Genomic DNA, 24,095 nt, shown 5'->3' with positions numbered 1-24,095 from the left:
AAAGACAAGAACTGTACGGCAAATGAGCAGGGTCTCAGCAATAGAGACAAATGCATGTGGACACAGGGAAGGACAGCTTGGTACTCTGGTGAGAAGTAAGAAATGAAATTGAAGATTTGGAGTGTTGGAGCTGAAGAAGAAAAGATGACAGACCCCTAAGGCAGGAAACGGCCCCTACCCAGGACCCCCACTGTTAAAGTACTTCACTGTACTTCGACGAAGGGTAAACAATAGCATTCTCCTAGACAGAGTAATTGAAATATTTAACTTTGTATTGATTAATACAACTATCAAATGCTAGATATAACCAGCTAACTTACAAGCAGTTCCTCTGATATCTGGTTCAGATGAAACATAATCAATACATAAACATTGGAAATACAGAAATAAGGTACACAAATATCGTATCAAATCACTGTAAGTTTCAGATCAATAAATAAACAAAGTGGAATGCCTCTTTGGGCTGTTCATTCAAGTGGTAAAAATTCTCTCATTTTGAGTAGTTGTTTCTCATGCATAATTAGGTAAGATAAACATATTTAATTTTTAAAAAAATGAATATTGTGTTTACCACAAGAAACAACATCTGATGAACTTCACTTTGTCAGAATTAGCAATATGTGTCACGGATAATTGCTAGACACCTTAGACAGGAGTGAAAAGTGACAAAGAAAAATTATATAACTTTACAAATTAATAAATAAACAAAAAAAATTGTGAAGAGTCAAACTATAATCTATAGCACTGGCCATTAAAATTGCTACACCACGAAGATGACGTGCTACAGACGCAAAATTTAACCGACAGGAAGGAGACGCTGTGATATGCAAATGATTAGCTTTTCAGAGCATTCACACAGGTTTGGCGCCAGTGGCAACACCTACAATGTGCTGACATGAGGAAAGTTTCCAACCGATTTCTCATACACAAACAGCAGTTGACCGGCGTTGCCTGGTGAAATGTTGTTGTAATGCCTCATGTAAGGAGGAGAAATGCGTACCATCATGTTTCCGACTTTGATAAAGGTAGGATTGTAGCCTATCGCAATTGCGGTTTATCATATCGCGACATTGCTGCTCGCGTTGGTCGAGGTCCAATGAATGTTAACAGAATATGGACTCGGTGGGTTCAGGAGGGTAATATGGAACGCCGTGCTGGATCCCAACGGCCTCGTATCACTAGCAGTCGAGATGACAGGCATCTTATCCGCATGGCTGTAACGGATCATGCAGCCACGTCTCGATCCCCGAGTCGACAGATGGGGACATTTGCAAGACAACAACCATCTGCAGGAACAGTTTGATGACGTTTGCAGCAGCATGGACTATCAGCTCAGAGACCATGGCTGCGGTTACCCTTGACACTGCACCACAGACAGGAGCACCTGCGATGGTGTACTCAACGACGAACCATGGTGCACGAATGGCAAAACATCATGTTTTCGGATGAATCCAGGTTCTGTTTACAGCATCATGATGGTCGCATCCGTGTTTGGCAACATTGCGGTGAACTCACATTGGAAGCGTGTATTCGTCATCGCCATACTGGCATATCAACCGGTGTGATGGATTGGGGTGCCATTGGTTACACGTCTCAGTTACCTCTTGTTCGCACTGACTGCACTTTGAACAGTGGACATGACATTTCAGATATGTTAGGACCCGTGGCTCTAACCTTCATTCGATCCCTGCAAAACCCTACATTTCAGCAGGATAGTGCATGACCCCATATTGCAGGTCCTGTACGGGCCTTTCTGGATACAGAAAATATTCGACTGCTGCCCTGGCCAGCACATTCTCCAGATCTCTCACTAACTGAAAATGTCTGGTCAGTGGTGGCCAAGCAACTGGCTTGTCACAATGTGCCAGTGATGAACTGTGGTATTGTGCTGAAGCTGCGTGGGCAGCTGTACCTGTACAAGCCATCCAAGCTCTGTTTGACTCAATGCCCAGGTGTATCATGGCCGTTATTACGGCCAGAGGTGGTTTTTCTGGGTACTGATTTCTCAGGATCTATGCACCCAAATTGTGTGAAAATGTAATCACATGTCAGTTCTAGTATAATATATTTGTCCAATGAATACCCGTTTATCATCTGCATTTCTTCTTGGTGTAGCAATTTTAATGGCCACTTGTGTGTAATATTCCATCATTACATGGACATGAGTCATCACCACATTTCACCTTATTGAGTTTGTTATGTTTTTGTTTCTTATGAATATGTATCATTTCTGGCGAGTATTTTCTTTCATGAGGCAGAATTCTGGTTCATGCATAACATATGTTCTCCTTCCAATTGACAAGGCACATGTAAATTATTAGCCCAATGACATATTTCATGTAAGAAAATCAACTTCAAGTAATAGTGTATATAGTAGAGATAAAAGGTACTTCAAGCAAAAGAGCTTGTAAATAAACAGCCATAAGTTTGAGAATGCATAGAGAATAAATGAGTATTGGAAATTATATTACATGTAACAGTACATCAACAGTTGCCTAAGTTAAAATGGATCAAGTTAAACAGTTGATTATAGTGTGCATCATATAACTCAAAGGTGGTTGCCAAGCAACTTGTATGAGGTATTCCTTAGTCAAAGGAATTAAACTTCAGCAAAAAACAGAATGCCTCAGTATCGTGTCATAACGTACCTAAACATCCGTTACATTCATATGCGCATTATCATCATCATCATCATCAGACAACCAAAATTGCAAATATCAGTGCATAATCCACTTCATTTGGAAATCTGCTACCACATCATCATTATCATCTCTCATAGACTTACGGAATTTGAATAATTTCTACGGTAACGTTCATAGTTATCATGCACTTAACCTCCAAGAGAAAAACATCTCTAGTCACAATTTCATTTCTAAAATAAGTTCTCCTGTCTTACATTTCATAGGCATGGTTTACAAAATCAGCATAAGATCTTACCACCACTTACCACAAAAATCTTTCTTACTCTGTTACATTTTACTGATACACAGAGGCAAATTACTACGTGTTGACTCTTAATAAGAAAAATGGATATCATTTTTGAAAACACTGGCTACTAAAAAATGAAATTTGTGTTGTTTACTTTTCCCACACTGTAAGTTAATGACTGGTCAAGATATAGTCTTGTGTCTTACATGTTGCACAATGTATACCGTAGGATAGTAGAAGAAACCTAACTGCTCTTACTATCTAGATAGGATACCCTACCTTTTAAATTTCACCACAAAATTACTGAAAAAATGTTTCTGAGAGGATTTTCACCTCCAGATTTTGCCTTGACTATGCAGTGCACCTCATAAGGAGTGATCTCATAAGGAGAGTATCCTGTGGTATTATGTTGTAGGCTACTCATAATATCTTCAAAATCATTAATATAATTTAACCATTTAGTATGTTCTTTATGGCAGTAAGTTCTACATAATCTTCCCATTTCCCTCATATAACTCCCAGTCGGGTTACATTTTGGTGAATAAGATGAAATTAGGATATGTCTGATATTATATTCTTTTACAAATTCCATCCAAAACTTTGAAGTTAACTGACTCCCCTTGTCTGATAAAATTGCTTTTGATATACCCACTTCAGTTTGGTTGCTATTTTCTTGCTAGTGGCTTTCTTTAAAGGATACAGTCCGCCCCAGTAGCTGAGTGGTCAGCGTGACAGGCTGTCAATCCTAAGGGCCCGGGTTCGATTCCCGGCTGGGTCAGAAATTTTCTCCGCTCAGGGACTGGGTGTTGTGTTGTCCTAATTATCATAATTTCATCCCCATCGATACACAAGTCGCCGAAGTGGAGTCAAATCGAAAGACTTGCACCCGGCGAATGGTCTACCCGACCGGAGGACCTAGTCACACGGGATTTACATTTTTTTTTAAAGGATAAAATTTTACATAAATTGAAAATAAATCTACAATAACAAAAGTATACTGAAACCCTCCTTTAGCTCTCAGAAGTTGCCCATACAAATCTATTCCCACTAAATCCAACTGTTTATGAGGTATCACATTTTGTAAAAGACCCTTGTTGGTTTTGTTACTAACTTTTGTTCTTTGACATCGATCACAACGGGTAAGTAAAGTCCTAACCCTCCCAGACATGTTATGAAAATATATACATTCTTGGATTCTTTGAATACATTTCAATGCACCACAGTGTCCAAAACTTTAATGCACATATTTTATCGAAGTATTGATGTGAGAATCTGGCCAGCAAACTTTCCATACGTCACTGTCTGGGTTGTGTCTATAAAACAGAATGCCTTTAAAGACTTGGTAGTACATTTGTACCATCTCATGACCTTTCTTCCTAAATAACTTTTAACAAGCTTCCAATGATCATCACCATTTTGGTATATTCTCAGTTGATTACAGATTTTCCTAATTTCATTTTCTTCTTCCACGTCTTTAAAGTATATAATTTTGAAATTCTTTCTTTGACTATCATTTTCATTATCATTTACATTTCCCACTGGCATTATTGATACTGCATCAGCAATTACATTTTCCTTTCCTTTTATGAAATGTACTGTATATCTAAACTGTTGTAAGAACATTGACCACATGGTAATTCTCCCATGATACAATTTACATTCCTGTATGTAAGTTAATGCTTTATGATCTGTATAGACTTTGACTTCATTCCCAAACAAATAATTGTTAAACTTTTTGAATTCCCATACTATTGCCAAAGTTTCTTTTCTGTAGTCATATAATTTGTCTCATGTTTTTGTAAGGTTCTACTTACAAATGCTATAGAATGATGTTGTATTTCCCCATTGATTTCCTTTTCTTGGAATAAATGTACCCTCAAACCATAATCACAATTTTCTCTGCCTCGTGATGACTGGGTGTTGTGTACTGTCCTTAGGTTAGTTAGATTTAAGTAGTTCTAAGTTCTAGGGAACTGATGATCATAGATGTTAAGTCCCATAGTGCTCAGAGCCATTTGAACCATAATCACAACTGTCAGTCATCAAACAAAATGCTAATGATAGATGAAGCCTATAAAGGATTTCACTTTCTATCAACTCTTTCTTAATTTCCTCAAAAGGTAATTGATATTCATCAGACCAATCCCACACTGCATTTTTCTTAATGGGTTATTTAAACGTGGTGCTTTAAGTGCCTGTGTTTTCACATATTTACGATAAAAGTTCACTAATCCAAAATATGACTTCAAATCTTTTTTTATTCCTAGGTTTTGGGAATTTTGTGATGGCCTCAATCTTTTCTCCATCAGGCAAAATCCCTTTTTCACTTATGCAATGACCAAGGAATTTTAATTGTTTCATTGCAAATTTACATTTTTCCAATTTTAGTGTCATACATACCCCCCATCTCATTTTCTCTCCAATTTCCTTTAAAATTTGTATATGCTCTTCCCAGGTCTTGCTTGATACTAAAATGTCATCCACATGTATGATTAATTTTTTCAAGAGTTTTTTACCTAAAACAAATCCTAATTCCCTAATGAATTCTTCTACAGATACATTTAAACCAAGTGGTGCAACACAGTACTGAAAACTTTTTCCATTAAACAATAATGCAGTGTACTTTTTAGAATCTGTCTCCATTTCAATCTGATGAAACCCAGAAGTTAAGGCTAGTCATATACCTTACATTTTCAAGCTTGTTAAACAGTTCATCTACACTTTCATTGCCACTTCTTTTCTTTTGCAGTTGGGAATAGCATATGGTTTAATGAAGAATGGATCACGCACCTGTAATTTCAGTTTACATTGATACCCTTTTACTCTCCCAGGTTTTACATCAAATATGTCATTATAATCCCACAAAAAATCCTCAAGTTCTCTTCTGTTCTCTGCATTAAGGCCTTCAGTTTCAGACACTTTTTTAGCTACATGTTCACTGTAGGAGTCAACACTGTTATCATTAATACAAAATTCTTCCCCTTCCTCACAATATCCATTACCATTATCTTTTACACCCCCCTAATCAGATTACTTTGGCCATGATCTTCCATTACAATACTAGCTTCCCCATGAATTCCACTCTTTGGTTCAACAAATGTTATTTTCATGTCAGCCCAGATAAAATTTTCTTTTGCCTTAACCATCCAGTTCATATCCAATATCAAGTTTTCATTCAAATCATCAATCACTAAACATCCTGGTGCAAATTGTACATCATTACTTTTAAATTCTAGTAAGACTTGTCTGGTAATCAATTTACTACTTTTTCCTGTTGCACCTTTAACCCTTACCCCTGTTACTGCAAATTCTGTGACGTTATCATTATTTTTAAACCTATCTCTTAGCTTATTTGATAATCCTGTAATTGGGCTACCTGTGTCCAAAAGACAGTTTCCTACCCAATCAGAAATATGCACTTCAATATATGGACTTCAAAGTTCTTTAGCAATTTCATTGACTTCATTTTCAAATAATATATCCTCCTCTATATCTCAGAAATTCACCCCTTTGTCACAATCATGGCTTTCTTCTACTGTTTTTACACATCCACTGATTATTTTTCTATTAGATGACTGTTTTAGAGTTTCAAACCAACTATCCTTCCCTAAATACACATTTTGACAAATTTAATTTATGATTTTTAAACTTTTGGTCACTATGGTTACATTTGTCACCATAGTCACTAACTACTTTCACTATTTTATCACTTATCAAATTTTCTTTCTCATTTTCATTAATACATTCAGACACAATATCACTATCATCTACTGGCAAAATTAAACTATCATGTACTTTCCTACTTGTTTCAAAATCGTTACTCAAGCTTACATCGGAGTTTCCAGAATCATTCAGCATACAATCATCAACCTTAACTTCTGCATATACAGTTCCATCCAATTGTGTGAACAATACAGTATCATCAACATCATCATCATCAGAAACATTATCACCACACTTAATATCAGTCTCAACACTAAATTCATTTCCATCTTCACACACCTCTTCAAATACACCAACAACTTCAACATTATGATCCTTCTGTTCTACTACATCATCATCTTTCTCCTATTTTTATCTGGAATAACACTGTCGTCTTCACGTTCATTTCTAAGTACATGATCATCGGCTTCCATACATACAACACCAGTATCAGTTCGTTCACTCGTTTAACAATCACTCATTATTTTCACTAAACCATACTCATCATATCTGTTCTCATCACTATCAGTAACTACTACTACATTATTACTACCAAAGAAATTTGTAAAAATGTTTTCCTCTATTTTAAATTCAGATTTTCTTTTCCTTTTTTGTTCATCTTTGTTCTCAGATAAAACATTGTCCCAAAAGTTCCCTATCAAAATTCATTCTGTTCACTTCAGGTTGCCTTGGTATGTCCTATTTGCTCTACCCCTTCCCTTTCTGAAGTGACCACAGTGTGCCTGATTATAAACACCATTTCTATTTGCCTCACTCTGCCAGACTCCAAAAGAGGCAGGCCTTAGTTCCCCAGACCATTCCTTCTGTTATCAAAATTGTTACCATCATTTCCTTGACTTCGTCCCCACTACCTATTTCTTGGTTCAGAATTTCTGTTCTCTGATCTCTACGTATCATTTCTTTCCCTATTTCTTCTGTCATCGTTTCTGAATCTACTATTCCCTTGGAACTCTCCCCTATAATTTTCATTTCTAAAATCTCCCTTCCTATCCCTATGTTCAAAATTATCATTGAAAGCTCTGTTGTTTCTATTTCTACTGTCATCTTGCCTGTCATTATACCTTTCATTTCTTTCCCAGGCTAAGTCTAATTTGTCAACATATCTCAAAAATTCCTCAATAGTGTCATCAGACCCACAGACAAGACTCCACTGTACTGTTTGTGGCAAATGTCATTTCAAAGCATTAATTTGAATCATCTCATCTAGTGGCTTATCTAAATGCACTACCGTATTTACTCGAATTTAAGCCGCACTCGAATCTAAGCCACACCTGAAAAATGAGACTTTAAATCAAGGAAAAAAAATTTTCCCGAATCTAATTCGCACCTGAAATTTGAGACTCGAAATTCAAGGGGAGAGAAAAGTTTTAGGCCGCACCTCCAAATCGAAACAAAGTTGGTCCATTGTAATACGAGACACAATTTAGGTCGAATGAATGACGATACAGCTAGTCACAGTACTTTGGTTCGAGTCGTAAGCTTAGCAGTTAAGCTTTACCAGGTAGCCATTGCTATGCATCAGGCGCTCCGTCCATATTTATACTGGTACCCTTCCTTTTTCAGGTGCTTCGTCTGGTTTGAATTGATTGCTTATTTTTCTTTGATCTGATAGGTGTCGTTCTCTATGTTATAGGTGTTTACGTCACTCTAAGCTAAAAAATGTATTATTTTACTGTGTCATGCATTGTTTGTCACATTCTGTTAATGAGTGTTTACGGCCTGTCACCGCTCGCCACATGGCTTGCTGTTGTGCACACTACCGCGGCTTACAATAAAAGAGAGAGAGAGGTATTGTCGTATTATTAGCGAAACAATGGCAAGAGACTGCTATTTGATGTTACTTACACTGCTGCTTTCTTTGATAATGATCAACAAGAACCAAATAATAGACTGCATATGATAGAAGTTGTTCTGAATGAGAGTTCAGCAAAAATTTTTCTCCGTTTGAAAATCTTTGCTGGCGCCTCTTTAGTACATTACATTCTGCACAGAAATTAGAGTCATCGTAGATTTAAAAAACTAGTCAATTGCCGTGCTTCATTTCTGACTGTATCACTATTAGGCATAAGAATAATACAAATATAAACATGACATGATATGTATATTCTTCCGTGTTTGCTGTTGTCTCACTCTAGTTTCGTAGTTTATTAGGCAGACAGGATTTAAATGAGATAGCAGCAAACACGAAAGAATACATGGCAAAATGTTTATATTCGTATTATTCTTATGGTGAAGAGAATACTGCATGTGATTCACAATTCATAAAATTCCTATTAGCAACGATCTCTTCTCACAGGTAGTCAGGTAGGAAAAAATTCAGAACGTAGAATTGGCAATATTGATAAACATCCAAAACAGTCTTTCCAGTCGGATTTTCGTAGTACATTGAAATTCTGCTACATTCGAAGATGAACAATACGTAATTTGTATTTACTTCGTTGTATAATGTATGAAAAATGCAGTGGTCGAAACTTGGGGCAGAGAAAACGCTCGTCTTCCACCTTTTTTTAATGATGCAGAGGATTTGGCACCAGTATTTATCTTTGTGCCTGCAAAGTATGCCTGTATAGCGCTACATATATTCGACGGCAGAAGTTAGTTGTGGCGGCACCTACCAACATTTTTGAGAACTTACGCTTACGTTGCACTCGATTCTAAGCCGCAGGCGGTTTTTTGGATTACAAAAACCAGAAAAAAAGTGCGGCTTAGAGTCGAGTAAATACGGTAATGTCTGGTGGCCATCGGAAGTATTTGAGCTCAGAGGAGTATTCCCGGAGCCACTCTGTAGCAATTCTGGATGTGTGGGGTCGGAATGCACAATAGACATGAATGAACGCAGATGATCAGACAGAAGGCTTATGTACGTGTCACCTGTCAAGAGTCTCATCTAGAGGTATCAGTGGTCCCATATCACTCCAACTGCACATGCCCCATAACATTACAGAGCCTCCTAAAGCTTGAACAGTCCCCTGCTGACACACAGGGTCCATGGATTCATGAGGCTACCGTATTTACTCGAATCTAAGCCGCACTTTTTTTCCAGTTTTTGCAATCCAAAAACCGCCTGCGGCTTAGAATCGAGTGCAAAGTAAGTGGAAGTTCTGAAAAATGGTAGGTGCCGCCACAACTAACTTCTGCCGTCGAATACATGTAGCGCTACACATGCTTGCTTTGCAGGCACAAAGATAAATACTGGTGCCAAAACCTCTGCGTCAGTAAATAAATAAAAAAAAGGTGGAAGACGAGCTTTTTTTCTCCGCCCCGAGTTTCGACCACTGCATTTTCATACATTATCCAACGAAGTAAATACAAATTCCGTATTGTTCATCTTCGAATGTAGCAGCATTTCAATGTACTACTAAAATCCGACTGGGAAGACTGTTTGGGGTTTTTGTGAATATGGCCAACTCTACATTCTGAATCTTTTCCTACCTGTGAGAAGAGATGGTTGCTAATAGGAACCTGATGAAATATGAATCACATGCAGTATTCTCTTCACCATAAGAATAATATGAATATAAACATTCTGCCATGTATTCTTTCGTGTTTGCTGCTATCTCATTTAAATCCTGTCTGCCTAATAAACTACGAAACTAGAGTGAGACAACAGCAAACGCGGAAGGATATACATATCATGTCATGTTTATATTGGTATTATTCTTATGCCTAATACATTCAGAAATGAAGCACGGAAATTGACTAGATTTTTAAATCTAAGATGACTCTAATTTCTGTGCAGATTATAATGTACTAAAGAGGCGTCTGCAAAGATTTTCAAATGGAGAAAAATTTTCGCTAAACTCTCGTTCAGAACATCTTCTATCATACACAGTCTATTAGGTTCTTGTTGATCATTATCAAAGAAAGCAGCAGTGTAAGTAACAACAAATAGCAGTCTCTTGCCATTGTTTCGCTAATGAGACAATTCCTCTCCTTTTTTTTTTTTTTTTTTTTTTCATTGTAAGCAGCGGTAGTGCGCACAAAAGCAAGCCATGCCGCGAGCGGCGACAGGCCGTAAACACTCATTATTAGAATGCGGCAAACAATGCATGACACAGTACAGTAATGCATTCTCAGTATAGAGTGACGTTAACACCTATAACAAAGAGAATGGCACTTGTGAGATCAAAGAAAAATAAGCAATCAATTCAAACTAGACGAAGCACGTGAAAAAGGAAGGGTACCCATATAAATACGGACGGAGTGCCTGACGCATAGCAATGGCTACCTGGTAAAGCGTAACTGCTAAGCTTACGACTCGAACCAAACTACTGTAGCTGTATCGTCATTCATTCGACCTAAATTGTGTCTCGTATTAAAATGGACCAACTTTGTTTCGATTTGGAGGTGCGGCCTAAAACTTTTCTCTCCCCTTGAATTTCGAGTCTCAAATCTCAGGTGCGGCTTAGATTCGAGGAATTTTTTTTTTTCCTTAATTCCGAGTCTCTTTTTCAGGTGCAGCTTAGATTCGAGTAAATACGGTATCTCCATATCTGTATATGTCCATCTCGATGCAATTTGAAACAGACTCATCCTAACATTAGTTACAATGCTACGAAAATAGTTCTGCAATAGAATAAATTTCCTGTGGGTAAGTGAAAAGTATGTAATTATAATTCATTTAGCACAAAACTACATTTAGTTAAAGAAAGCTATCTTAAATCAAAACAGAAAAGTAATTTATTGGTCAACAATTATTTGCAGTTCTGAATAAGTAAGAATAAAGCAAAACTTTTTTTGGAATCTGAAGAACAAATCAGTATTTCATTGCAAACCCATGGGCTCTGATCACAGCTGCACATCTATTTGGCCTTGAATCCACAAGCTTTTGTAATAGGTCAAATGGGAGTTTTGACCATTCGTCCAATAACGCTGCAGTAAACTGATCCTTGTTTGAGTAGCTTCTGTAATGAACATGCTTGTTACATGTCAATCAAATGCACCCCAAAGGTGTTCAGTTGGATTTAGATCCAGGCTGTGGAGTAGCTACTCCAAAAGTCTGATTTTTTATCTGTAAGGAATATCCTTAAATGGCCGGAGGTGTGTTTTGAATCCTTATCCTGTTGAAATACCCAATTAAGTGGCATATTCTTAAGCCCATCTGGAACCAAATTCTTTTCTAAAACATTACTGTGCAGGAAACAATCTAATTTGCCTTCTGTTTGGACTACAGGACCAACCCCACTCCAAGTCTAGCAAACATCCCCATACCACAACACTGCTGCTGCTGCTGTGCTTAATGGTCAGCAAATGGCACCTTTCGCTGCCCCTGTGGTTTTTTGATCAGTGTGTATATTACACACATCACAAGGAAGTACATTAAATTTGCTTTTGTCACATTGTAAAACTGACCAATCTACAGCATTCCACGTTTGATGTTTCTTTGCAAACTCTTTCCTGACCTTCCTATTTTTTTTAATTTATGAGTGGTTTACATGATGGGTTGTCTACCATTTAAATCACCTGCTACTAGGCAATGTTTTACAGTAGAAACGTGTTGGTTCAGTCTATAACGATGCTGCCACAGATCATCCCCAGTTTGTCAAGCCAATTTTCTTGGACGAGCAGCCAACTGCTTACAGATTATTCTGTGCTCCCTCCTTGTTGTTTTTCAAGGATAGTCCGACCTTGGCTTATTGGCTAAGTCGCTACTGTTCCTTCCTGTTTTTGCCATCAACTCAACACACTTATTAGTAGTAGCAATTGCCATAGTCTGTAGCTGTGTTACGCTGCCACTTTCCCTTCTTCAAAGCATGCAAAAGAGCATGTCTGATATCAACCGAATATTCATTGCGGTTTGGCGTGCTTCAGGTTGTCTCCACAAACAGTATCTGAATGCCTAAGTAACAACAGTTAATGAATACTGCACCAACAGTGCAAATTACAATGTACTTTTGAGGTTAAGGATTATATGCACACATTGTTATTGTATGAAATTGTTTACTAGATACATAATCACAGTGGCATGAAGCTTTTGATGGAGTGACGTAGTTATACGCTTTGCTCTGTTTGAGTGCTTGTGAACAGTACTGATAACCTAACACAGCAATAACAAAATACTTTGAATGTATGAAGAATCTGCCTACTTTACAGTAATTACTCATGTTTTTCAAAAAGTAAATATGTTTACTTCATATATCTATCTAAGCATTGAACTAGAACCTTCCTGTGGTATCTATTGACCACCTCCACCTGGTAAATGTTATAAAATATGAATTATGTTTTTGGGGGGGGGGGGGGGGGGACTGATGCTTCCTGAAGCCCTAATTGTGTAACAAGGGCCTTAATGATGAAATGCCTCCATTAAACGATGTATTTACTCTGATTAAGGAACTATTAACTTAAATGTATCAGTCTCCTTACAGTCTGTTGTTCAAAATTCTCTTAATGTAAAATTTTGTTCTCCTCTTTCCTGGAGTAAAGAAGCTTTGGGAAGTACCTGTACCTACTTTTTTCCCCCTTTCTCTGTACTCACTTTATTGAGTGATGGGAAATGCTAGTGGGTGGTGCTGAGCAGTGATTTGCAGCAGAGCTGGTAAATGACATGGCTGCTTTCACTGGTGGCCTGGCCGCTGATGGGATAGTATAAACCTGTGACAGGACTAGAATAGGAAGTGCTGGGTGTGTCTGTTGAGCAGGTCCTCTACCTGGCTCTCTTACTGGGGTATGATCTCTGTAGCAAGGGGTTGGGATTGGGAACAGCATAGGGATGGACTAGGATGTTGAGGAGCTTGAGTGAGCAACAGAACACCACCCACGAAGGATCATGGATAGGATTTTCCTAATCTTCTAATCTTACCCACCTCACTCCAGGTTATTGCTCCCATGCATTGGCTGTTGCATTCTGGCCAGAGATAGCAGTCATGTGTTTGTCAGATGTGTTTTCTTGTGTGAATGTGTGCACATTTTGCTTTTCTGAAGAACAGTCTTTTGTCGTGCCTGTCTACAACTCGGCGTGTTTTCTATATAGTGAGTAGCAATCTATCCTTTTCATATAACACAGGCTATGATTGACCTTTCAGTACCGACCAGCTATCACGCTATCCTCTACCAATGGTGTCATTTTGATGTGATTCGGAAAGGTGCAGAGTCAGCACACCAGCTGTTGTCAGTTTCCCAGACTTTGGAGCTGCTACTCAAGGAGCACCTCACTTGACATCAAAAGACTGAGTGCAACCTGTTCCTGTCTTTCTACCAAGGAAAAATGCCTGCCAGAACCTGTAATTGAATCTGAATCCTGTACATAGCAGGATAATATGTCATAAAAATTATTGACAAATATGTGTGAATGTTTTTGCAAAATTGGCAACATTTTCTTCCCTTATGTCTATAGGATTGTAAATATGCTTATTTGAATGAATTTACAAAATTCATGGAAATTTGTTGTACATTACCTGTTATTTACCTGAGATGCAAGAGACTTTTCTGTAAGTATTCATTTGTGTAGGTTATGCTAAATTAGTGATAGGCACTGCTGCTCTGTTTTCTCTGCTGGGTATGAATGTTATAACAAGAATTACAGTCCATGTGACTTGCCTAGTCTTAATTAGTTTTGAAGACAGTACAATATAAAAGTTCATTGTTAATTTCACTATTACTACTATGTTAAGCATTTCAAAGTAGTTTTCTCATTTTACAAAGTAATTAATGTCTACATTGCTGTTCTTTTTTCAGCACTCGTGCTCACCAAATGTATTTGTGCAAAACGTATTTGTGGATACTCACGACCTTCGTTTTCCTTGGGTTGCTTTCTTTGCACTTACATACATTCCAGCAGGCACAGAATTGACATGGGATTACAACTACGATGTTGGTAGTGTGCCTGGAAAAGTGTTGCACTGCCATTGTGGAGCTGAAGACTGTCGCGGACGTCTGCTTTGAATGGTGTGTGTGTGTGTGTGTGTGTGTGTGTGTGTGTGTGTGTGTGTGTCACCACATAGTATAACAAAGACAAATTTACGGTGCTTTGTCCTCAATAATAGACACTGCCATGGACCATATAAAGTATGAGTTTCTCTCCAGGACTTTCCAAGTAGTTTTTATTTATTATCTGTTTGTGGAGGAATTGAAAAATCTCCTATGATTATTAATGTTAAAAGAAAATGTTTTATCGTATAATTATCATTAAAATATTATTTGACACTCAGGAGAGTCTCTGCCAGAAATGATTGTAGCACAATAAGAAATATACATTTATTGAATATATTTTATATTCCTTATATGTTAAAAGTATTCAGAAAAGTGTATGGACAGTACTTCTCTTGTGTTTCGGTGGTATTAAATAGTATTGAATCAGTGACTATTTTTGTGTGTAATTTAAACTGATACATTGTTTCTCCATATATGGGAAAAAGAGGATACAAAGAAGCAGTGAAACTGATCTCCAGCAGTTGCATACTAGGCAGTGTTGACCTTCCTGGTTGCCTCCCACACCCACCGAGTGCAATATCTGTAGTTACTTAAGATTTTGTCTCCTGTGTGATGTTTGTGGCAGCAGTAGAGGTCTGCTGAAACTTCATTTTGTGTAATATGAATGTTTCAAAAGAAAATGAAATGTATGATTGTATGGCACAGATTTTTAATAAAAAGATTTGCCAATCTTTTTCTCTCTCATTCAGCTTTGTCTGATGAAGACTCTAGCAACCTTGTAAGACCTACGGTTTGTAGCCTCATGACAGGAGGGATTCCTGATTGTGAATAACATACAGCTATCCATTATTGCCTCATAGGATATGACACACATGGTTCAAAACACTAAAACTAGCAAGGCAAGACAAAAGAATAATTTTTAGAAGAAGTCTGTTAGAAATTAAAAGTTTTCATAAGGATCCTTGCATTGTAGTAAATAATCAAGTGAATGCATTTTCCGTGTCTTCACATCTGATGTGTACTGTTGCTCGTCCAGTCTCCTAGGGCAGGCCCGTCCATTGTTATGAGCAGGCTTAGTTAGTATAGGCCACCTGCCAGATGGCTCTATTGCACGTGTTCTGCCAAAGAGTGAGCCACTTGGCCATCCAAGCTCTCGATTCCTTGGTGCAGTCATGTAGACTGCAGTTTGCCTGTCCATCTGCCTGCTTGCATGTCACCTTTTTCCATGCCCCTGCCCAGTCACCTGCAGGGTGGTGTCCTATTAACTTGCACAGTGAGTTTGGTATTACTTCCTTTTCAGAATGTTACCTAGACATTTGTAGACACGATATATGTAATCTTTGAGTCTCCAATTGCTGAAGCTCTCCATTTTTTTATATTTTCTTTTGTGAGTTTTCAGTGTATCAAGCTACAAAAGGTAGATTAATTGGCCATTATTTTTTAAAAAAAAAAAAAGTGTGTTTATTGTAATCAGGTTAAGGAGGGAGAGAGAGAGAGAGAGAGAGAGAGAGAGAGAGAGAGAGAGAGAGAGAGAGAGAGAGACCTTTCTTTTGGATTGACACAGTATGTGCAGTCTGATTTTACTTTCTTCCATATGAGTTAGACATTTTCCCCAAGTCTTTGGTTTTCACAATAATTTACAAGTGTTTGTCTGAAATTTAATTTACACACTGAATTGTATTAGTTTGTGACAAGGTGTAACTTCAGTGCTTCATTTTTTTATTTCAGAACCTACTTTGTACTTCAGGTACCATTGATTAATATTTGCCAGCTGTTGTATTACTAGCATGTTGATTCCATTTACCTTTATGATCTCATTGCAGAGGAGTTGTTATTGCCATAGTACTAATTTGACACTTAAAACATATCTACTCTTCCTCAGCTGCAAAGGTGCATCAAACAACAACCTGAAAATATGTCTTTTTAGAAATTGTGTTGTCATTTATGTATTGATGGCAATCTAAAAAAAATAACTCAGAATTGTCTTGATGATGTCCTCCTCGCCGTGTCCGGCGACAGCGACTCCCTCAGTCTTCTCTGTCCTTGTTGTGGTAGGCTCGGATGTGGCTCGAGAATCCGAATTTCGCTTTGAATATCCTGTTGCATGGAGCACAGTGAAGCTGACCAGCAGAGTTGTAAGTATACGTGTAGACAGGCTTGAGCTGAGATTTTCGGAGCTCTCTTTTAGCATCCAGGTTCATTAGACGCTTTTGCTCGAATTGTTCGATGCTCTTATGTACAGTTGATCGCCACTCCGATCGGCGCCATGCTAGCTCCTCCCAACAGTTGCTTGGGAAGCCACAGGCTGCAAGGTGGCGTTTAATGGTGTCTTTATATCGCAGGTGTTGACCACCTTTCCTCCTCTTCCCGCTTTAGGTAGCCTACTGTCATCCATGCGTACTATGTGACCACTCCATCTCAGTTGATGTTTCATTATTAAAGCTTCAATACCAGCCAGTTTCATGCGGCGCAAAATCTCCGTGTTTGGGACACGGTCTTCCCATTTGATGCGCAGAATTGATCTCAGACATCAAAGATGAAATTTATCTAGCTTCTTAATGTCAGCTTTGTAACAGCACCAGGATAATACTACTGCTTTGTAGACTGCAATTTTTGTTTGTAGTTTGAGATCATGTGATTTCCATACTCGGCCATTAAGCTTACCGAAGGCTGAGGCTGCGCTGGCTATACGCGCTGCGATTTCCGTTGTCAGGCTGTTGTCACTTCTAATTTGGCCTCCCAGGTATTTGAACTTTGACACATTTTGCAAGGGTTTGTTATTTATCTCAATACTGGAGTCATCTGCATTAAGACCTCTAAGTGGCTGTTTGAGAACTTGCGTCTTAGTGATGCTAATGGCTAAGCCAAATCTTCTGCAGGAGGCATTTAGCAGATTTATGTAAGTCTGAAGAGTTTCAGAAGAATTAGCCATCATGCATACATCATCCGCGTAGAGAATCTCTAAGATGGATAGTTTGGTTATGCGACTTTTTGTTCTGAGGCGACAGATGTTAAGACACTTTTGTCTGTCCTTGTGTCGAGACTAATTTGATTAGTACAGGCTTTGGTCGCGTGTCTCATAACAACTGCGAAGTAAAGTGAGAAGAGTGTGGGAGCCAGAACACAGCCTTGTTTTACACCACATGTCACGGGAAACTGTTCTGAGAACTTGTCCTCATGGCGGATTTTTGCCATCATGTTTTCATGAAACTGCCGAATCAAACTGACAATTTTGTCAGGGCACCCAGTTTTCTTTAGTATGATCCAGAGAGCTTCCCGTGGGACACGATCAAAGATTTTTCCAGGTCTACAAAGCACATGAACAAAGGCCGATGTTGCTCTAAGCTTTTCTCTTGCATTTGTTTGACAACAAATATGGCATCCACTGTGCCTCTGTTTGGGCGAAAGCCACACTGGGTCTCAGGTAGCAGTTTTTCTGCAAAGTGTGTTAACCGGGTGTTAATTATGTGGGCAAGGACTTTTCCCACTGCTGAGAGAAGAGAAATGCCCCTGTGGGAGCTGCAGTCTGATATCTCACCCTTGCCTTTATAGATCTTGGAAATACAAGCATCTTTCCAGTCTTGTGGAATCATTTCATACTCCCAAATCCTTAAGATCAGAGCAAACAATGGTTTCTTGATGTTTGGCCCCCCATATTTATATAGCTCTGATGGCAAGTTATCTAATCGTACTGTTTTGTCATTTTTCAGCTTAGCCAGTGCTGAAATGAATTCATCGTAGGAAGGGGCATCCGCAAGTTGTTCCTCAACTGGCAGGTCTTAAAGTGCTTCTATGTTTGGAATATCGGTTGTCTGATGGTCGGGATTAAGAACGTCATTAAAATGTTCCGCCCACCGAGACAGGATGTCACTTTGTTGCGTCAGCCGACAACTTTTATCTTTGTTATAGACTGGTGCTATCTTCCCAACTCTTGGACCAAAGATAGTTTTCAGGGACTCAAAGAATCTGCCCGTTTGGTGTCTGTCGGCATATAACTGTATTTCATTTGCTTTATTTGCCCACCAACTGTCTTTGAGAGCACGTACCTTCACTTTCAGATTGTAATGCGCTGCTCTACGCTTGTTATCATCAGGGGTGCGAAGAGAGGTTCTGAAATCACTAGTTAGCTTTCTGATCTCTGGATCTGAGTCGTCAAACCAGTCCTGGTGCTTCTTCTGAGGCTTTCCCAAGACTTCTGAAGCACAGCCACGCAGTCTGCTAGCGTATGCACTCCACTGTTCATCTACAGGGGCAGATTCAGATATCAAAAAGCCATCGACACCAAATTTTTCATCCAGTTTTGCTCTCATAGTCTGATCATTAGCCAAGATTTTGCAGGACAATTTTGTTGGTATTTTGTGTGAAGCTCGGCGTGGTGCCTTCAAAGTTATCTTTAATTTGGACCTCACGAGTCGATGGTATGTCCATCCCTGAGCGCCTCTCATTGCACGTGTGACCAGTACGTCACCAAGATCTTTTTTCCGTACTATCACATAATCCAGAAGGTGCCAGTGTTTAGATCGCGGATGCATCCATGTCGTTTTATATTTTTCAGGCAGACGAAAATACGTATTTGTCAGACAGAGTTCAAACTCAGCACATAGAGTTAGAAGATCCAAACCATTCGAGTTGCATTTTCCAATCCCATGGCGACCGAGGACTCCATTCCAAGCACTGAAATCATTCCCAACACGAGCATTAAAATCACCAAGTAACAGAAGTTTATCTGCAGAAGGAATATCCCTAAGGACATGTCGAAGGTCTTGGTAGAACTTGTTTTTCTCTTCATCCGGAGATGGCAATGTAGGTGCGTATACATTGATCAAGTGAAGATATTTCTTGGATGCCAGGTGAAGTTTGAGTGTTATTATTCTGTCACTTATACCTTTAGGGAGTTCTGTTAGTGAACATGCCAATTTATTGCGTATGGCAAAGCCTACCCCACTTTCCGCCCTTTCAGTGGATGATTTTCCACTCCAGTAGTAGGTATAACCTCCGAGCGTTTCACATAACTGTCCAGAGTCACTAAGATGTGTTTCACTTATGGCGGTAATGTCGATGTTATATCTAGCCAATTCCCTTGCGATAAGTCCTGTCTTTCTCTCTGGGCACTGATTATGGTCGTTATCCTGTAAAGTACGGACGTTCCAGACTCCAATCATTAGATATTTAAGGTAACTGTTTATTTTATTATTTTTTTGACCGCATATGTTAGTGAACAAGTGACCGCAGTTTGCCACTTGTGCTGGGTTGAGACGGGCTATGTTTAGGCCACCTTTTCTAGGCCCCTCCCTGGATTAGGGAAAGCAGAGCGATCCTAAATAGGGCTGCTTTGTCGTCTGACGAGCTGCCGAACCAGTCCTCCCGTCTCTCACGAGTACCAGAACGACCATCACCGTCTGACCGCCTAACGTGCAGAGCACCAACTAAGGTTCAGGTACACCAAACCTTTGCCTCACTATCAGTACTCCATCGCCGCAGGACTTTCAATGCTCATAGTCCATTGAAACCTTGCCGGAGTCATCTGCGCGTGAAGGTATTTAAAGTGGACAAGCAGTTGCACAGATGCAGATCCACTCTCTCGTCCTCTGCCTCTGGTTGGCAGTGGATCGTAGGGCCGATACAACTGGCAAGAGGCAGGGGATGCAGTGAATGGCCATATGCCACTGGAAGTATCCTGACATACGCCCTTAAGGCACATCACAGGTGCCTTGCTTCGTCGGTACAGAAGCCGTGAGTGTTTACCTATCGATATTACCCGCCTCCTACACCGATGAAGAGACTGACAGTAGGGAAGAAGGAAAGGGAAGGGACTGGAAGGGAAAGGGAGGAAAGGAGGGTAGGTCGTTGTGAGGCACACTTTGTCTGGCTCCTCTGCTGAGACCTGACCGGCTAGGTTGAACCTGCCAGTAGCTACGCTACCACCGGTATAGCTCTCAGCATCACAGGAACACGCAAACTCTCCCACCCGCACGGACAGTGCTACGATAAGGTGGTGCCTCCAGGGAGAGAATTGTCTTACTGAATAGCTAAATAGTAATTGTAGCCACCTTCTCATAGATGGTTGTGTGAAGTTCTAAAATTGTAGCATGCTGGAAATCTGTCATACATGTACCTAACTTGACTTACGTGTTAACTACATGACTCAGCAGTACGTAGTGCTCAGCTATTCTACATTTACTTATCACATTTGGAAAAAGAGCCATTTATCCAGATTATGATGAACTGGTGAAAACAATATGACAAAATTTTTAATTTTTTTGTATACTAGCTGACAAACCTGGCATTGCCTGGGCAGTCATTTTGCCAATTTTCTATTAGAAATAAAAACAAAAAGTTAACTGGATCTGTCTTGTAGTATCAAAAAATTGTCATTTCCGTGTACTTGTGAAAACATCTTTGAAATTATGAAACAACTGTACAAAATAATCACATAATGTACAAACATATAAGTACATTATCCAAATTAAGAAACTGTGCAAAATACACATTTCTGTAATGTTTATTTCACCCAGAACTTGATTATAAACAACATTTTTCTAATCACATGTCCAGATGGCTGGGTCCTGCTGCTTTGCATATCTGCAACACAATTTTGTAAACATCTGTATGCCAACACTTCTTCACAGTTCTGTAGACAGATATTGTGTTTGCCTACAGCCATTAGCGCTTCACAGTTGAAAGCTGTCGAAAGCACTACCAGGTGGCAAGGATTTCCCTAACTTGATTTGACTGTAGGAGTGTTTTAGCAGTAAAGAATAAGTGTATTAGAACGTCATGCACAATGCAGTATTTTTTTCATGCATCTCAGTGTTTATGATGTCATATCTCTCTAACTATGTGTCATACAATGATGTATTTGTGTAGTTACATTCAGCGACATTTGAGATATTGTCTGTGACATATGTACATGCATTTGTGCACACCACCCAAGTAAACCATATTCTTGTCACTCAATTCATGAAGGTGAAACCTTCCAAAACATGCAAGACAAACACATACGGAAACTTGAGCCATTCTCTTGTCAGCTCGTAAATTAGTTCCTTCAGAGTTTTGAATAACTTAGTATTGGTATATTTAAAGCCATGCACCACTGGGCAACAGTCCCAAGTGTGAATTGGAATGCATATCTGTGCTTGACAAGGAGTAAATAGCCTGTTAGTGGATAATACAAAAAAGTCTTTTAAGAATATGTTGGATGCTCATTTGCCTAAAAGTGTCACCTCATTTTTCTGCAGAGTTGAGCAATGACCAAAATTCACCCAATGGGCAAATCATAGCAGCTTCTCAAATTAAGGGTTGGAAGCAGACTGTCAGCCAGTCAGTTAGTCAGTCAGTCATTTCAGTGTAAGGTAGTAACACCTCATGTCACTGAGAAATGCTGTCTTGAAATGAGTACACTATTTTTGTTCTTTATAATGTAACTCATCATTAATGTTCAATTTAAAACTTTATGATTATGATGTGCTTAAACATACCAATGAATTTGTGTGCACAACTTGAGTTACAAAATTATGTAGTGTAGCATTAGACAACATATTCTCATAAGCTCTGATCTGAAGGTTGATCAATAAATTTCCAAGTACCACAGTTCCTTAAGGTATTAATTTCTTCATTCACAGTGATTATTTATTCTGCTGCCTCACCAGGATTAATTGCTTCATGATACAATCATTTTCCTGCACAACTTTTTATTTGTTGTTGTTCATTATACACATTCCTTTGGAATTAAGTGTCATTGGATGCCAGTTGCTTAAACTTATTTCTACTTTTGTTTTATCTTTTCGTGGTCTGCATCAATTTCATGTAGTTTCAGCATGTTCCATAACTTCCTGATTATGTTCATTTTCTTCCTGATGTGAGAAACCATAAAATTTCTCTTTAGTGTTGGAATTTTCTCTTTCACTTTGTATTTCATCTTCACTACTTGGAAATGGTAATGCGCCTTCACTGTTCCCTATTTTGAATGGAGCATTTCAAAAATTCTTTGAATGTTCCATCCCTAGATTCCACTATCCGTTTCGTTTCTGGCACCCAGATCCTGGAACCATGGCCATCTAGAGAATATCCAATAAGAACACCTTTTTCTGCCCATATGTATAATTTAGAAAAAGTCTTTGTTTGCTTTCTACCTGTTCACAGTTCATAAGGCGAATTTCAGTTGTGGCTATTTGTAACACAATTTCTCATGTATGCCACAGTGTACATCAGCTCAACCAAGATATCTTTAATAAATTGCTTCCTGTCAACTGCAGCCTTACCATGTCCACTTAACATTCTGTTGATGCATTCAGCTACATAATTTTGCTGTGGTGTGTAAGTCAGTCACTTCATACTGAATTCCCTCAGATTCACAGAACTTGAACCATTCATGTGAACAGAATTCTAGGTCATTGTCAGCTTGGAGATTCTTCAGATATTTTTCAGTTTGTTTTTCTGTCTGAATCATCTGTTTCTTGAATTCTTCAAATGAAAATGCTGTGTGGCTAGGGCCTCCCGTCGGGTAGACCGTTCACCTAGTGCAAGTCTTTCAAGTTGACGCCACATCGGCAACTTGTGTGTTGATGGGGATGGAATGATGATGATAAGGACAACACAACACCCAGTCCCTGAGCGGAGAAAATTTCCGACCCAGCCGGGAATCGAACCCAGGCTGCTAGACATGACATTCCATTGTGTTGAACACTCAGCTACCAGGGGCAGACATTCTTCAAATACCTAATGCTCATTTTTTAAGAAATACACAAATATGTATCTACTTGCATCGTCCACAATACTCATTAAATATATGTGTGTTTAATGATCTTCCACAACTTGCACCTGGCTTCATATTTATGTAATATCAGGGTGTATGCGACCCGGGAGATCAGAGAAAGGCCTGGGAATTTTTTCATCTGCGAGAAAACCGGAAAATCCCTGGAATTTTTTCATCTGGAAGAAAACCGGGAAAAACGCGGGAATTTTTTAGTCCGGGAAAAAACCGGGAATTTTTTAGAATTACAGGAATTTTTCATTGTTTTAGTTTTCAGTTAAATTTTTGAAACTTTGACCGATAAGAAACAATACTCAACAAAGCATATTACACTATCTCGCTACTGCAGAATAATACTGCAGCAATAAAACATGAACAGGAGAAAAAAAACGAGAATAAAACTTAAGTTGCAAAGAAATGTGCCTTATACAACAACAAAACTATTGGGGATATGTTAACAGACATTTTCCAGCGTGCATAGTGGCGCACAAGATATGATGTGCAGAGTGCATTAGACGTTGTGGAATATACATGTTCTGTGTTTGTAGATGGGCAACGTAATATTTTTGTGTACCCAAGTGTATTAATATGTGTTGTGCGAATAAAGCAAAAGTTTATTTTGTCCCTTAAATAGTTGTTACTTATCATTTAGCTGCATTAATCTGCACAAACAACAACAGGTTATGGGCCCAGCTATTGGATTAAAGCGAAATAATAAGTTTTAAGGTGATGTGTATTTGCGCAAAAAGTGCACGGAAGTTCATTTAAAGTTGGATTGTGTACACTATATGAAGAAGAAAAATAACTGTAAAGTGAATACAAC

At 38.8% G+C, this 24,095-nt stretch overlaps 1 protein-coding gene across 2 annotated transcripts in view; it reads left to right on the top strand.

The window, feature by feature from the left end:
* The window catches only part of LOC126100243 (histone-lysine N-methyltransferase eggless-like), a 351,861-nt gene extending 336,610 nt beyond the window's left edge, over nt 1-15,251 (top strand). For both annotated transcript variants that reach the window (XM_049910825.1, XM_049910824.1), the window contains one exon: nt 14,326-15,251. In XM_049910825.1, coding sequence (XP_049766782.1) covers nt 14,326-14,532 — 207 coding nt within the window. In that variant the 3' untranslated portion in view covers nt 14,533-15,251. The remainder of the gene's footprint in view (nt 1-14,325) is intronic.
* The last annotated feature ends 8,844 nt before the right edge of the window (nt 15,252-24,095 follow it).

The sequence above is a fragment of the Schistocerca cancellata genome, chromosome 9, assembly GCF_023864275.1.
Source record: "Schistocerca cancellata isolate TAMUIC-IGC-003103 chromosome 9, iqSchCanc2.1, whole genome shotgun sequence".
NCBI lineage: Eukaryota > Metazoa > Arthropoda > Insecta > Orthoptera > Acrididae > Schistocerca > Schistocerca cancellata.
This window is presented reverse-complemented; position numbering and strand designations above follow the sequence as displayed.